Source organism: Morone saxatilis, unplaced genomic scaffold (genome assembly GCF_004916995.1).
Source record: "Morone saxatilis isolate NCDOM2014 unplaced genomic scaffold, NCSU_SB_2.0 Contig15, whole genome shotgun sequence".
NCBI classification, from domain to species: domain Eukaryota; kingdom Metazoa; phylum Chordata; class Actinopteri; family Moronidae; genus Morone; species Morone saxatilis.
This window is the reverse complement of record NW_023339707.1, coordinates 11,312,109-11,325,862: the sequence shown is the minus strand read 5'-3', so window position 1 is coordinate 11,325,862 and position 13,754 is coordinate 11,312,109. Positions and strand designations below refer to the sequence as shown.

The 13,754-nt window shown below is 43.6% G+C and overlaps 1 protein-coding gene across 1 annotated transcript in view; it reads left to right on the top strand.

Annotated features, from left to right (window-relative positions):
- Nucleotides 1-994: 994 nt before the first annotated feature.
- The window catches only part of samd11 (sterile alpha motif domain containing 11), a gene marked incomplete in the record, with an annotated part of 46,274 nt that continues 33,514 nt past the window's right edge, over nt 995-13,754 (top strand). Inside the window, 2 exon segments of the mRNA XM_035656873.1 lie at nt 995-5,428; nt 6,563-6,654. Coding sequence (XP_035512766.1) covers nt 4,729-5,428; nt 6,563-6,654 — 792 coding nt within the window.

Below are 13,754 nucleotides of genomic sequence, written 5' to 3'. Positions count from 1 at the left end.
TCAGGTTTTGATTTTAATTTGCTCAAGTTTTTGGGAGATTTCCAAACACTTGAGATTGTTGCTAACATGCCAATATTAAGCGGCGGGTGAATCATCACATTCAAAATGATATTCTACATCAATGTTTGTTGAAACAGGTATTCCCTGTTTACTCTGGTGTCAGGACATTTGCACTAGGACCCGATTGCTTCAGGGAAAAAATGTTAACAAAGCTACCATACGTGAGCGACTCCTTTGACCGGCAACGGGAGCAAAAGTGGAGTTGATCAGCAAGCAATTGATTTCCACCTTACCAACTGGGGAGATAGAGGAGAATGAATGGCTCCATTTGGGGGGTGAACTGGCAGCCTTAGCATGGTTTTAAAGCTTGAGAATCTGAATCCACAGAGCAGGTGACTAACCACATATATGTATTACTGTTTTAGGTGGGCTCTGAAAGATAATTTTTACACAGGTATTCAGAGAAGAACCCCATGGGTTTAATTGGGCTCAATCCCCAGTTTTTGGCTGAACAGCCCCTAGAGCAAACTTAACGTGGCCTTTGTTTCTCTTTAACTTCCGCAGTGAGTTGATTCATTTCTCATACTTCTATGGGGGAAAATTTGAGACCAAGACAATACTGCAAGCCGAGCCTTTCAGAGAATTCATACTCGCTTTAAATAGTTAATAGCTCCGCATGGTCTCCGGTGGTGTTCCTGGATGTAGATGGGGGGGGAGAGAGAGGACGGGAGACGCTTCTGTGTCTTCCTTTCTCTTTTTTTCCAGTAGGGCAAGGCCATACTAATTTTGCAGCTCATGGTCTGAAGGCTGGCTCCAAAGAAGCGGCTAGGGGGTGGGCTCTCGCCTCTGATGGTTATTGCAGTGAGTTTTGTCAGGTCAGGCTGGTGCACCGCCCGGCGGTCTCCGCTCGCTCTCCCGGGTTATTTATTACCTCTCTTCCCCCGCCCGCAAGCGCTGCGGGGCCCGGGGCCGCTGCCAACAACGGCGCAGAGGCGGGGGCCGCTTTAGGGGGGTTCCCGACGGACGGCGGGCAGCAGAGGAATGGACGTGAAATGCATTTTGTGGATGGACAGAATTTCAGTGCTATTATATGGCGGAAGTTACAGTCCTTGACGTTTTCAGTAAAACATCCTTTATGGTTTGCAGACTGAGGAGAAGCCTCAGGAGTGAACTGGTGTCCAGTTTTTGTTTTTGTTTTAAAACTGTTGAAGCATTGTATGGCTAGAAGTATAGTAGCACATAATCTTACACTGTCACCATTAATGTTGAGAAAATTATTCAACTAATTGATTATATAAGCCTGCAGGAAAAATTATCTGTCAACAGATTTTTTCACTCTTGATTAATAATTTAAGTCATTTATCAATGAAAATACCAAACAATTAATTCAGAAGTGACATAAACTGGCAAGAAAGAAAGAACAGTGGAGTTTAAATGTCTGCAGATACAAAGGAAACTCCTCAACGTATTGTGATATTGGTGACAGTGCGACACATCTATATCACATAGCATTAGTTTAACATAGAATATTAATAACACATTGGTTGGCTATGATGTAACTCAATATTGTTTATCTGAGCTTCCTAAAAAGAAAAATTGTGTCTTAAAAATGTTTCCTCAGTTTAAATTGTTGATGAGTTTGATATCAGGCGCTGAGAGTCAATGAGTGGGGGTTTTGTATTGTAGACTCACCAGATTAATCACACTTGAACCAGCATTTAGTAATAGAGAGAGAGAAACTGTAAGATGAGTGTCTCCCTCAAGAGCAGCTAATGTTTTCGCATTTTGGGTAAAGGGGTCGCATTTTCCTTTTAGGTTTAACAGTTTTTCTGTGAAATCTAAAACCACACCTGTGAGTCATCATTGTACTGTATTAAATATGACAAAACTTGCTATATTATCTGCTCTGATTTGGCCTAAAATGTAACTTAAGTCTTGGACTAAAATTAAAAACCCTTTCAGTTGTCTCATGAGAGAGTGCTGTAAGCAGAGATAAGAGGCCATTGACTAAGCAAGGTACCCTTTTACTGTAATATAGTTATTTACTGATATTGGGATTTCCTAATTCATTGTAAATTCATGGGGTGTAAGAACAGGTGTGGGTTTTTCTGTGGTTATTTTTTCTTTTTAGATACACAGGACTCTGCCACACTGTAATGAAACAAGAAGTAAAGGTTAAATGAGGTAGAAAGGTTAAACAAGGTTTCCCCTTCACATCAAGCATTTTTATGATAGAGACACAAAGGCAGATGGAAAAATCGACTCAGTTAACGCTGAACCGATGATTTTGAGGATGTGAAAGTTGATGTGTCGTCACTGTACAAGTTTGGGGAACCCCTCCATGATGAACCATTAAGAATGAGTCACGATCAGGGATCGGACGTGGGCGTAAGAGTGGCCATGGGTGTCCCCTTTATGACTGGTTTCACCAGGGCTCTCCCGATGGTGCAACATTCAGCACCAACGCAAGCATCAGCAAGGTTTCCATTGAAACATTTCGATGTGGTGAAGGCTGGTTTGATAAAGAGAATCAAACAGCTTCTCATATGAAATGTTGTGTTCCACTTCCCTGAAATGGCTTTCTAAACATACAGCATAAATGTCAGCAGCCCATGATTTATGTCAGTGCTACCGCTTGGTGTACTCACCAACATGTGGGAAGTGACATTATTGTTTAGTTGAAAAATGTGCCTTTCGATTTCATTTTTCAGACTGTGTTTACTTTAAAGGTAACTATTGGACAAGTTATTTCAGGTCACCCCCTTTTTTCTGTAGTTGTGTGTATGAACTCTGCTTTGGTCTCTTACTGATCCACAAACCCACTAATTCCATTACATTTCCTTCAGACATCACAGCTCCAAATCTACGGTCCGTCACCGTCTTTGGTGAGGTATCTGGGTTTTTGTAAATGTCTGCTGTGTGTTTGCCTGCCTGGTCCTGGCTGTAGGCATTATACCAGTTCTGGCCAAACTGTGGTCTCTGGCCTTCCCGTGCACTGCTTCCGCCTGCGGTGTGGCGTGCCTCCTTCCTGTGTGTGTCAGAGGCAGTTTGGCCTGATTTATAGGCCCCTGACACACAGCGCTTTGGACCCCACCTCTGCTGCTGGAATGGCTATCCCATGTGTTGGTGGTGGATCCACCTGGGTGGTTCTCCACTGATGGGGGTCAGATGTGGCCCTGCTCACGAGCTCCAGGAGCTCGGGGGAACATGCCCTGTAGACAGCGTGGAGAGAAAGAGCTCTCAGAAAACTGGCTTCCAGGCTGAGGAAGTTTTTACTTCAGTTAAAGCAGCAAGCTCACAGCAAAGATTGCACATATCTCGATGATCTGTTCTTTTGAACTGAGCTCCACCTGCTTGCAACCCAACATTAAAAAGAACATCGATAAGGCTTAGATTTTGGTTAAGTTTTAACTTTACATGTTGATAAAGGTTAAGCTAAAATGTTGGTCCGAGGTCACAAATCACAAAGTTTCAAAGTTAAAAATATTTTGTTTTTGTAATACAACATCACACACACACACACATTCATATATATATATATATATATATAACAGCTTTTAAGTTTAAGTACGGCTTTAAGTAAGTTATTTCAAGGAGGGGGTTTAACACTGACAGCTTTGTACACGCTGTTGAACAGTTTTAGCGCTGGCTCACTGAAGCGGCCACAGCAGGTGAGTGTAAGTCTGAGGGCGAGATGGTGTCACAGTAGGTTGAGTATAACAAATAGATGGCTGAATTTAGACACACAAGGAGAACATAAAAACCGGCCAGTGAGTTGACTGTCATGGGTTGATGTGGCGGCCTATGACGTCTGTTATCATCTCTCTGTGTCTGATGAAAGTCTGCTGCTCGTGTTTGGCTTTAAAATGATTATATATGACGGAGTTATTAATTTAAGTGGAATTTCAAAGATGTAGAAACTATTGGTCTAAAATGGCCTGATTTAGGTCTGGTATTATTGGGCCCTAAAATGATCATAAATCATATCATTTTGGAGGAAACTGTTAATATAAATGAAGGCAGTGTTGTTGGTTGTCGTGAATATGAAGGCACAGCTGTTAAGATTAGAAGTCAGATTCAGTGGCTTGCTCAAGCTCACTAATGACGGTTCCTCCATTTTACGCACTGAAGCGCCGTCCCTCGCAGTCCCCCCTCCTCTCGGCTCTCGCTGAGCCTCCGCTGTTTAAATGGGCCAAGTTGAGAAGCGGCGGAGAGTGCAAATCTTGTTTGGTCTGGGTCTGTGAACTTCAGCGTGACTTCAACGACATACACAGGGGTTAAAAACAACTCTTTCCAAACTTTCAACTGTATTAATGTTGCGCAAATATTACTCAGGAATATCAAGCCCGATATGTTTGGCTTATGTTTCTGATTAATGCCATATGCCACATTGGTTTAAGGAACAGGAGAAATGTACTATTTCTTTTTTTATTGCCTTCACTGGCTGTGAAATTGTATATTGGCCAGATTAAAGCTCCCCGGTGCTGAATCGATGTGCCGTTGTTGTTTTTTATTTTTAAAGATTGCACGGCCGATTCTCGATTTTGACTCTACTCAGTGAATATTACAACAAAAACGAAAAAGAATCTCTTATTTCTAAGTTCCCCAAAGGCAAAGAAATAAGAGACACGACGTAGCTGCGAGTGGTAATGATCACCGTAGGTAGCATAATGTCCGGGGCTCAGGGCTAGCCAGCATGTCAGGTATTAACAGAGCGAGCGTGATTAAATGTGGGAGGTAGGAGCTGTGAGGCTGGCGGAGAGCGCTGCTGCCGCTGCGAGCTGGAAACTACTGAATGGGAATCTATCCGGCAACTTCACCAGACCGCTGTCTCACGGCGACACGGGGGCTCTGCGTAAAACCAAGCGGCGCGTCTCCAAGTCTGGGTCAGCCCCGCTCACAGACGGAGAGGACGCTCAAGTTGGATCGGACGAGCAGCTTTTCACTTGTTACCGGCGCTCGGCTCCCTCTAACATGCCTGCCATCAAAAAGGAGAGGCTGGATGGAGACGATATGGCATTGACTGCGTTCAACCAGTCCGAATACCTGGCCCCTTTAAATGCCACCGCGATCCCCGTGGTGACCCCGCATCCGCCGCCCTACGACCACATTTTCGCCCATCACCGCGCGTACTTGGGGCTCCACGACTCGGCGCTGCATCACCAGCACCTCCACCATCACACGGACGACTTAATGCTGGAGAGGTTCTCCTCCATCCCCGACTTTCAGCCCTTCTTCGACAACGGGGAGCCGTGCATCGAGGTGGAGTGCGGCGAAAACAAGGCTTTGCTTTATATCAATAAATTGTGTCAAGGCAGTAAGGGACCCTCAATTAAATACAGGGGCGAGTGGCTTACCCCCAATGAGTTCCAGTTTGTCAGTGGACGAGAGACTGCCAAAGATTGGAAACGGAGTATTAGACACAAAGGTAAGAACAACATATCGGTTTGTTGGTGGAGAGGGGGCACCTCCATCATCAATAAAACACTTTTAGACGCTGCTTATTTTCTGGGCACAAAACTTAGTCTGGCGGTTCGGTGCCGAGTTTTGGAGTGAAAGGGTTACAGCAGTCAGTGCGTAAGGAGACAGATGAGAAAAGGCGCATATCCTCCACATACCCGCCGAGGCTTTGACACAGAGTTTGGGCTGCGAGCACACACCACACCGGGGCACTTGAAGTAGGCTGCACCGGGACCGAGGTGAAAAGTTAAGACATAGATAATTCAATATGTGACAGGTCAGATATGTGTTTTTCCTCGTTAGGGGGGTGAATCGTTCTGTTGAGTGCAGCTGCACTTGTGCATGGCTGGTGGCACTTTTACGCATCGCGTGGCTGCTTTTAAAGCGATTCTTTTTTTTTTAATTAGCGTTTTGTTTCTCCATTCAACGTTACAGCCGGTGTGGATTTGTGCTAATTTCAACCAAATATGACTGAATAGAACATGTATAGCTGCTTTTATGTAAACGTATTTTATATGTTTTTGTTAGATTGTCAACATCCTTGACAGCATCAATCTGGGGTACTGTTCCGGTATATTTTATGTTGAGATTTGTTGTAATTTTATGCAATAATTACGCATGGTGCGCTCACCCCATCACCACACACACACACACACACGCACACACATACAAGGTTACTCAGGCAGAACTGACACGCGTTAAGATGTGTGGGGGGAGGATGTCGCCCCCAGGTCAGAAATGGTAGCCTAATAGTTTAATATACCGATTCTTATAGACAGATGACAGTAGGCTGCTGTCTCTCTAGCTCATCACACTGGACTCTTGGTAGAATTAGACTTTGAGTGACTAAAAATATTGAGAGATGAGTCAAGTTTGACTGCAGAGGCTGACTCCTTCAGATATTTTTCCTGCGTTATTGGCTGATTTTTGGCGAGATTTGTCTTGAAAACTTTGAGTCCTGAGATGATGGGATGAAGAACAGGGCCCATTCTCAAGCAAGTTGATCATTCTTTATCACATGCAGTGTCATGGAGGAGTTCACTGGCTGGACAATGTGGTTGGTACTATTCACTAAATGTGTTTCTGTCTTTTATTTTTCCAGGGAAAAGTCTCAAGACTCTTATGTCCAAAGGAATCTTACAGGTGCACCCTCCAATCTGTGATTGTCCTGGTTGTCGAATTTCATCTCCAGTGGTAAGAATACTACTTCTTCTCATCTTCTGTCACACTGGTGTTACTGCTGCACCGTCTTTCCGTGTGGAGTCAATGTGTTAACTAGGAGAAGCTATGAGAATATGAAGGGTTAAAAGATGCTGGGTTGTTCACTGTGGTGGTCAGTAATTCTCAAAGAGCACAATGCACGCAGTTGGAAGACAGTGATATAATGGAAATATTTGTTTTAAGAGACTAGAGGAACTCTGTTTTTTGTTGTTATGATATCTTCTTTTGTAGTTAAGTTATACAGATGTTTTTGATGGTTTTTGCTCAGTTAAATGATTGTGCTTGCTTGGCTGTATCAAGTCAAGTCAATTTTATTTATAATGCCTTTATATAGCCCAAAAACACAATCTCTTCCCACGGTACTAATATTTTGTCTTTTTATTTATTTTTTCCTCATAGACCATATAGCCCATAATTTGGTTTAGTTTAGCTTGGACTAGGCATACTGATGTTTTATTGGGATATTTGTGTCACCCAGCTCTACATACACAAAACAGCAGGCAAGTGTGTATGAGTGTTTATTGGAGCATTGTCTTTCTTTGTAACCTTGATGGCGAACGACCCTACAGGCACACATGTCAACTTTGATGTTAATTTTTCTCAGCGTTAATATCAAATCCACTTTCACTGCTGCAAAATATGAAACAGCCTTTTATTCAGAAGCATTGAGCGGTTGAGTCTGTTCAGTTTGATGTTAGGTGTCGTTGGTCGGCTCTTCTGCCCCATTGAATCATTTTCCTCACCTGGCTGTTGAACTTTTGTTTGCCTTGTGCTTCCCTCCGGGCTCGGCCAGGGGCACGATGCCAAACCTTGAGGCCTTGCAGGTGTGTCACGATTACAGCATCACCACTGTGTGTGTGTGTTTGTCTGAGTCTGTGTGTGTGTGTGTGTGTGTGTGTGTCAGCTTTGAGCAAGCACACTGCCGGCTCACCGTCGCCAAATCTGTTCACACAGGTGCAGTGGGTTGTGTGTGTGTATGTGTGTGTGTGTGTGTTTTTATCACCACGGAGCGCATCTGTCGTCGCTCCCAAGCACTAATCTTGAGGGAAGGGTGTAAGAGGCTTAGCAAGCTACTGAGCGTGGCTACTGCTGATTATTGTGTGCGAGGCACGCAAGGCAAAGGCGGTTTAGATAAGCCGGAGGTGTTTGAGTGATACAGGTAAACTGGTGACATTTTTCACAGCCAAGAATGAAGACCTGTACCCCTAACACATAGGGTTCACCCAAAATGAATTACCTGAGGGCGGTAGGGGGCAGAGAAAACAGACAGTAGAAATGTTCATGTCTTATTTTTTTACAGAAGGATTTGAGAATCCGAGCGTGTTTGCTTATGTTTAGGCTTATTACAGATATCAGTGTGATTGGCCTTTGGCTTGCAAGGACTTGTACAGTTTCACTTCAATTACAACTGTGACGGAGTAAAACTTTATTGACGTAAGCAGGGATATGAGAGCCTTAAGGTTGTTGTTGTAGCCTACTCTCCCTCTCTGTCTCTCCCTTTCCTTCCTGGCGGTGAAGCCTGAAGTCTAACCCACCAAGTGAATACCACCGTGACACTTTCGCACACACACACTCACACAGACACACAATAAGTATGTTGGCAGTTCCATGCGAGGCGGTGAGGGTTAGGCGGAGGAGGGAAGGCAGCGGGACTTGTATGGCCTGTACTGGCGTCTCCCTCTCTCCCCACTGACTCCCCTCAGGGCATGGCAGCCAGCACTCCCTCACTGATGAGCTCTCTCTCTCTCTCTCTCTCACTTACAGACACACACACAGTGCACGCTATATGCCTGCCTACTGACACAAATTACCTCATGCAGTCATTTATTTTGAAAGTTTGACGGCTGAACTTTGAGTGATCTTGTTTCGCTATAGGCATGAGGCAAACGATCATAAAAAAAAGAAAAGTGCAGCAGCTGGTGGGAAGACTTTTCACCTGCCTGCTCAGAACTCGTGGAAGTTAATTTGCTGTGTCGGCCCGGGCACAAGCTGTTTATAACGACAGGACACAAACTGAACTGTTGTTACACTCAACAGTTTTGAATTTGAATGTGGTGATAATGTTGTTTATCCACACTCCAATATTCTGTTGATAACTAGCTGTAAAGGTGTGTTAGCTTTCTTTTAAACCTGTTACTGTGTGATGATCAGCTGATGAAATTATTTCTCTCTTCACAACCTTTAAGTTGTCAGATGCTGCTTATTTTAGTGTGTCTGGGACCGTGTTTCATTATTTTTCATGTATAGAATGTAATACTGAAGAAGTTTATTCTTTATGTTGGTGTTTTAGTCTATAGTTAGTTTGTATCTGTGTCTTTATGCGTGCGTGTCTGTGATTATTTGTACACCCGCTATGGCTGGCTCACTTGTCTGTTTGCTGTGTGTGTGTATATGTGTGTGTGTGTGTGCGTGCGTGTGTCTCCTCCTGGGAGAGCTGGGCTTCCTCTGCTCTGTTATTTCAGCGGAACTGGCGGAGGCCGGGAGGAAATTACACTCCCCTCCTCCGGCTCGTAAAGACCTCCTCCAATCAAGGGCTCCTCTTGCAAGTGGAATTAAACACACACACACACGCTCACACGCATCTATGCACAAACACAGACATACACACTTTTGCCTATAACTTACAGTCATTCTCATTATGTTTTCATAATGCCATTTCCAATAGGGTTAATGGGGAAAAGATAATTAAAATTAAAGTGTGCCATATTGAGTGAAATAATAGTAGTTGAGCTGTTATGTGATGTGGAGTCGACTTCATAGATCAACTACTGACTGTACACAGCTTCTGGTTTATGTTTTGTGTGTTTGTGCACGTGCTTGCATATGTGTTGCTGAGGCTACGTCGCTATGGTAACACCAGAATCGGTCATTGGCCCAGAAGTGTGCAGCAACTGTGGTTGTGTTGAGAGAATTTGTGCACTTCTGTGTGTGTGTCTCTCTCTCTCCGTGTATTGGACAAATTAGAGATCAAGTGAGACTCTAATGATCTGTTCATTCACCACGGGTCTTAATCTCGTGTACAGAGATCAATATGAATTGGAATGTGTGTCACAAATATAGAAATACAGTAACATTCATATAAACATCTCCAAAAACGCTTCTGTGCCTCTTGTGTCAAATTAGCATTTAGCTTCTACTTCGGCAAGATGGCAGAGACTACTAGAGAGCTTGATCGTATGTGGTTGCATGTATGTAAGTAAGTACATGCTGTAAGCTTGTGTTGTGCGTATTTGCTCACTATATGACTGGATGTATGTGTATTTGGGTGTGGACCCTGTTAACAGGCAGCTAAAATAAGATGGAGCATCTGTCTATCAGCCACATGCAGTTTATCACGACAAAGCCAACGGCGATATTTCTAAAACCCTCTTACCAACATCTGTGTGTGTGTGTGTGTGTGTGTGCACAAGTGTGTTTGCGTTTGTTGTTCGCCATGTGATTTCCTCTGATAGTTGCAGGCTTGCTCTGTCACATTAGGCCTTTGCACACAGTACTGTCCTTGCATAGTTTTACTTTCATACAGCAATCAATACACTCAAACAAGCATACACATATTGTTTATATGCACAGGATTACTAGTCAGTTAATTAACATTGTACAGTTATATGTACAGTTTTTTTAGTTCAGATTTTTAGATCAGATTATTTAGTTTTTATTAAGTTTGTAAGTAATGTGGGTGTAAGAAAGCTCTGAATATGTTGATCATCATAATCTGTATACATGACACTGTGTATTTAAACAAAGGTCAACAAAGTCTGTTGTTTACTCATTTTGTTTATTTCTAAAAATGTGCTGAAAAGTCATGCAGGTAAAGCCTAAACTTTTGAACTAGATTACATTTTGAGAGCATAAATGAGAGTTATCTAAATTAATCTTGGTTTTCCTTCCCCAATATGACTTCATCAGATTACCTATACCATTATTTCATTAATGGTAAGTTGTGTGTGACTTGTCCAAACCTCAGCAAAGGGGATGTTCACACATCAAAGAGGAGTATTTTTAATAGTGTGGCAGTATATTTAGTTAGTTGTTTCAGTGCAAATAGTTGCTTTATATGCACTGAAACAACAAATTAAATATACTGCCACACCATTAAAACTACTCCTCTTTGGCAACTGTTTTGATTATTAATTACTGTCAGGATCGAATATTTAACACAAGAGAAAACATCAGTTGAATTTACCAACCACAACTTCAATGCACGCCTCCGCTTCCCCTGTGTTTGTGCGGGGAGAGAAAGGCTCGTTACCTGTCCGTAAAGCTCCCCTGCAGCAGCCTCAGTGGGCCTATCCAAACACACAGAGAATGAGGGAGGAGGAAGGAGAGAAAGAAACTAGAGGGAAGCGGGCGAGCGAGAGGCACGCTGGCACGCTTGACTGCACCGCCACTGACCTCCCAGCGCTGCCCCAGCAGCACTCTCCCCCCCCCCCCCCCACGTCACCGCCCCTCGCCCTCTGTGCACCTCTCCCCCTCCCCCTCCTGCTCCCCCCTCCCCTTGCCCGTGCCGCTCCACTGGGCTGGCAAGCCCCGCTCGCTCAAGGCGTGGCCGAGGGTGGCAGGAGAGCATGGAGCCGTGTGTGTGTGAGAGTGTGTGGTGCAGAATGTGTGGTGTGGTGTGGTGATTGGGGGGGGGGGGCGACGACGACGCATGCCTGTCCGCCCTACAGTGCTTTCTCACTTTTTTTCTCTTTCTCTCACACGGCCTTGAACAGCCAAGTGTTGCCTAAAGTCTGTACATAAACCACATACACACCACCACCCCACCACCCCACCACCACACCACACACACACACAGCAGTTATCCAGAATCTGATTTATTTTGGTACATTTGCAAGGAGTTTTATTCGATCAGGTGATTGATTTCGTGGCAACATCAAACCAGAATCTTAAAGGAAACATGTACCATTACCTGAGTCAAAATATCTTCCTCTAACTAAAATGTATCTTCAAACTGTAGCATGTAGTGATAATATATCTTTAATATGTAAGTAGAGTGTGGAGAAACATTCCCTGTGGCTGGAGATGCTGTCCATACTCCCTTCGCTTTTGAAAAATGAAACATTTGGTTTGTCACATCGATGACAAAATTATATACTGCATATGAATCTAACAAAGAGGTAACAAAAACTGCAGTTCTTTGAACGGCCACTTGAGGCCGGCTGCAGAAGTGAGTCAATTTCCATAAGGCACCATATTAAAATGCTTTTAGAACTTTACAGCAGAAATAAACATGTTCACAGCGGTTTTTGCCTCTATAGCTAAATTCCCCATTCATGACATCTGTACGTGGGGTGAATTTCTAACCCTTTTCAATTATATTAAGGCTAAAACTACGCATAATTAAGGTCACGGCTGCTTTGAGTGACAGGTCGGTGCCATCACAGGTGGCTGTTTTCAATTAACAGGCTTCATTGAGCCCGCCTTAGCTCCACCCACACTCCTCGTCTTTGCCCATTAAGATGGGAGCCGACGGAGATGGCGGCGGCCAGAGCTTCACAGTGGCTCTTCAGAAACCTATGGGTGACATCACAGAGACTACATCCATTTTTAGTAATACAGTCTATGGATTAGTGTTCATGTTACTTGGTTGGTTGATATTTTCACTGCAATCAAAGAACAAGAAGACTAAAGCCATTCACAAATTTTAAAGTAGTGTTGTCTTTGCTTTAGTTGGAACTTGCAAAATGTGACACATCGCAGCTTTAACTGGATTAGGTGTGACAGGAAATCTGTACTCGCAAATAATGACGTCATTATAGGCTATAAAAAGGTGATACTTTCCTATTACATACAGATATACATGAATGTATGTTTGGCACAATAACGAGAAAAGTTAGGTTAAAAATAACGACACTGTATAAATTATCATACAGTGTGTCAGTAAGTGTGTTTGTGTGCTTTTGGCGAGTGTATGTTTGTGTTTGTGGTGGAGGAATGTGTTTATTCCTCTACCTCCTGTAAATAAAAGTGTCGGTATGAGCATTATATTCTGCCAGAAGAGTTCAACATGTTTCCAATTACATATCTTAAATTTACTCACAGCGGCGCTTGATCTCTGCTGTTCTTGCAGATATTATACCAAGTTTGTTTACGTGCACAATAAGAATTTGATCATAACCAAATACGAGGCTTGTCGGTTTATGTGGGACCTCTACAGTATAGTGCGCCTTTTGTCTGATTTCTTTCACCGGTTTGATTCCGAACAGAAAGCTCATGGGGTACAGTTGATGCAAATGGGTTTTTTTATTTTTAAAAACAGCGTCATGGTGTGGTGGATGAAAAAGAAAACACCAAAAATTATTTTGGGATGACAACCAAACAGCTTTGTCACAGCTAACACGAAGTAAAATAGAGATATTATTTTTATTAAGGTGCTCTGTGAATTTATTAAAGAAAACACCAACTCAATCTATCCATGTTCTTCTTGTTTGTCCTTACAGACATTATCCTGACCATCAAACACATCACATAAACTTTTAGGTTATCTGTGTAATCCGGTTACTGCCAACCAGTAAACACTGGAATTAAACTATTACTTTAATCTGATCATTCCGGTTTTACTGGTTTCGTTCTCAATTTGATGAAAGCTGACAAATTTGTAGCTCATCACCTTTCATAGGTGCACCTGTGAAAATGTCAGGACGGGTGAGTCAGAGATGAGGAGGGGTGAGACTAAACAAAGTAAAAAAAAATTATTTTTTGTGATCTCAAGACTCACACAAACACACAGCAGACAAATTGTTTGTTATAGCCTTGCTTCAGAGCTCTTATGTGAGCACGGTAATGACCGCTTCACCTCCCACCCTCCTCACGCTCGTATTTTTCCTCTCTCTCCTTCTCTGTCGTCTCCTCATTCCCCCTCCCCCTTTCCCCTAGTGCTCGCGCCAAGTCGGCCCGCCATCCCGCCTCCACACACACACACACATGCTTCGAGGTAACGGCAGACAGGCGCGTGACTCATTAGGCATTCGTCCCCCAGGGAGATCGCTGGGGGGGCGCGTGCGAGGGAGAGAGAGCGCCGCAGCTGCAGGAATGTCACGGGCGGCTACCGCTGTGTGTGTGTGCGTGTGTGT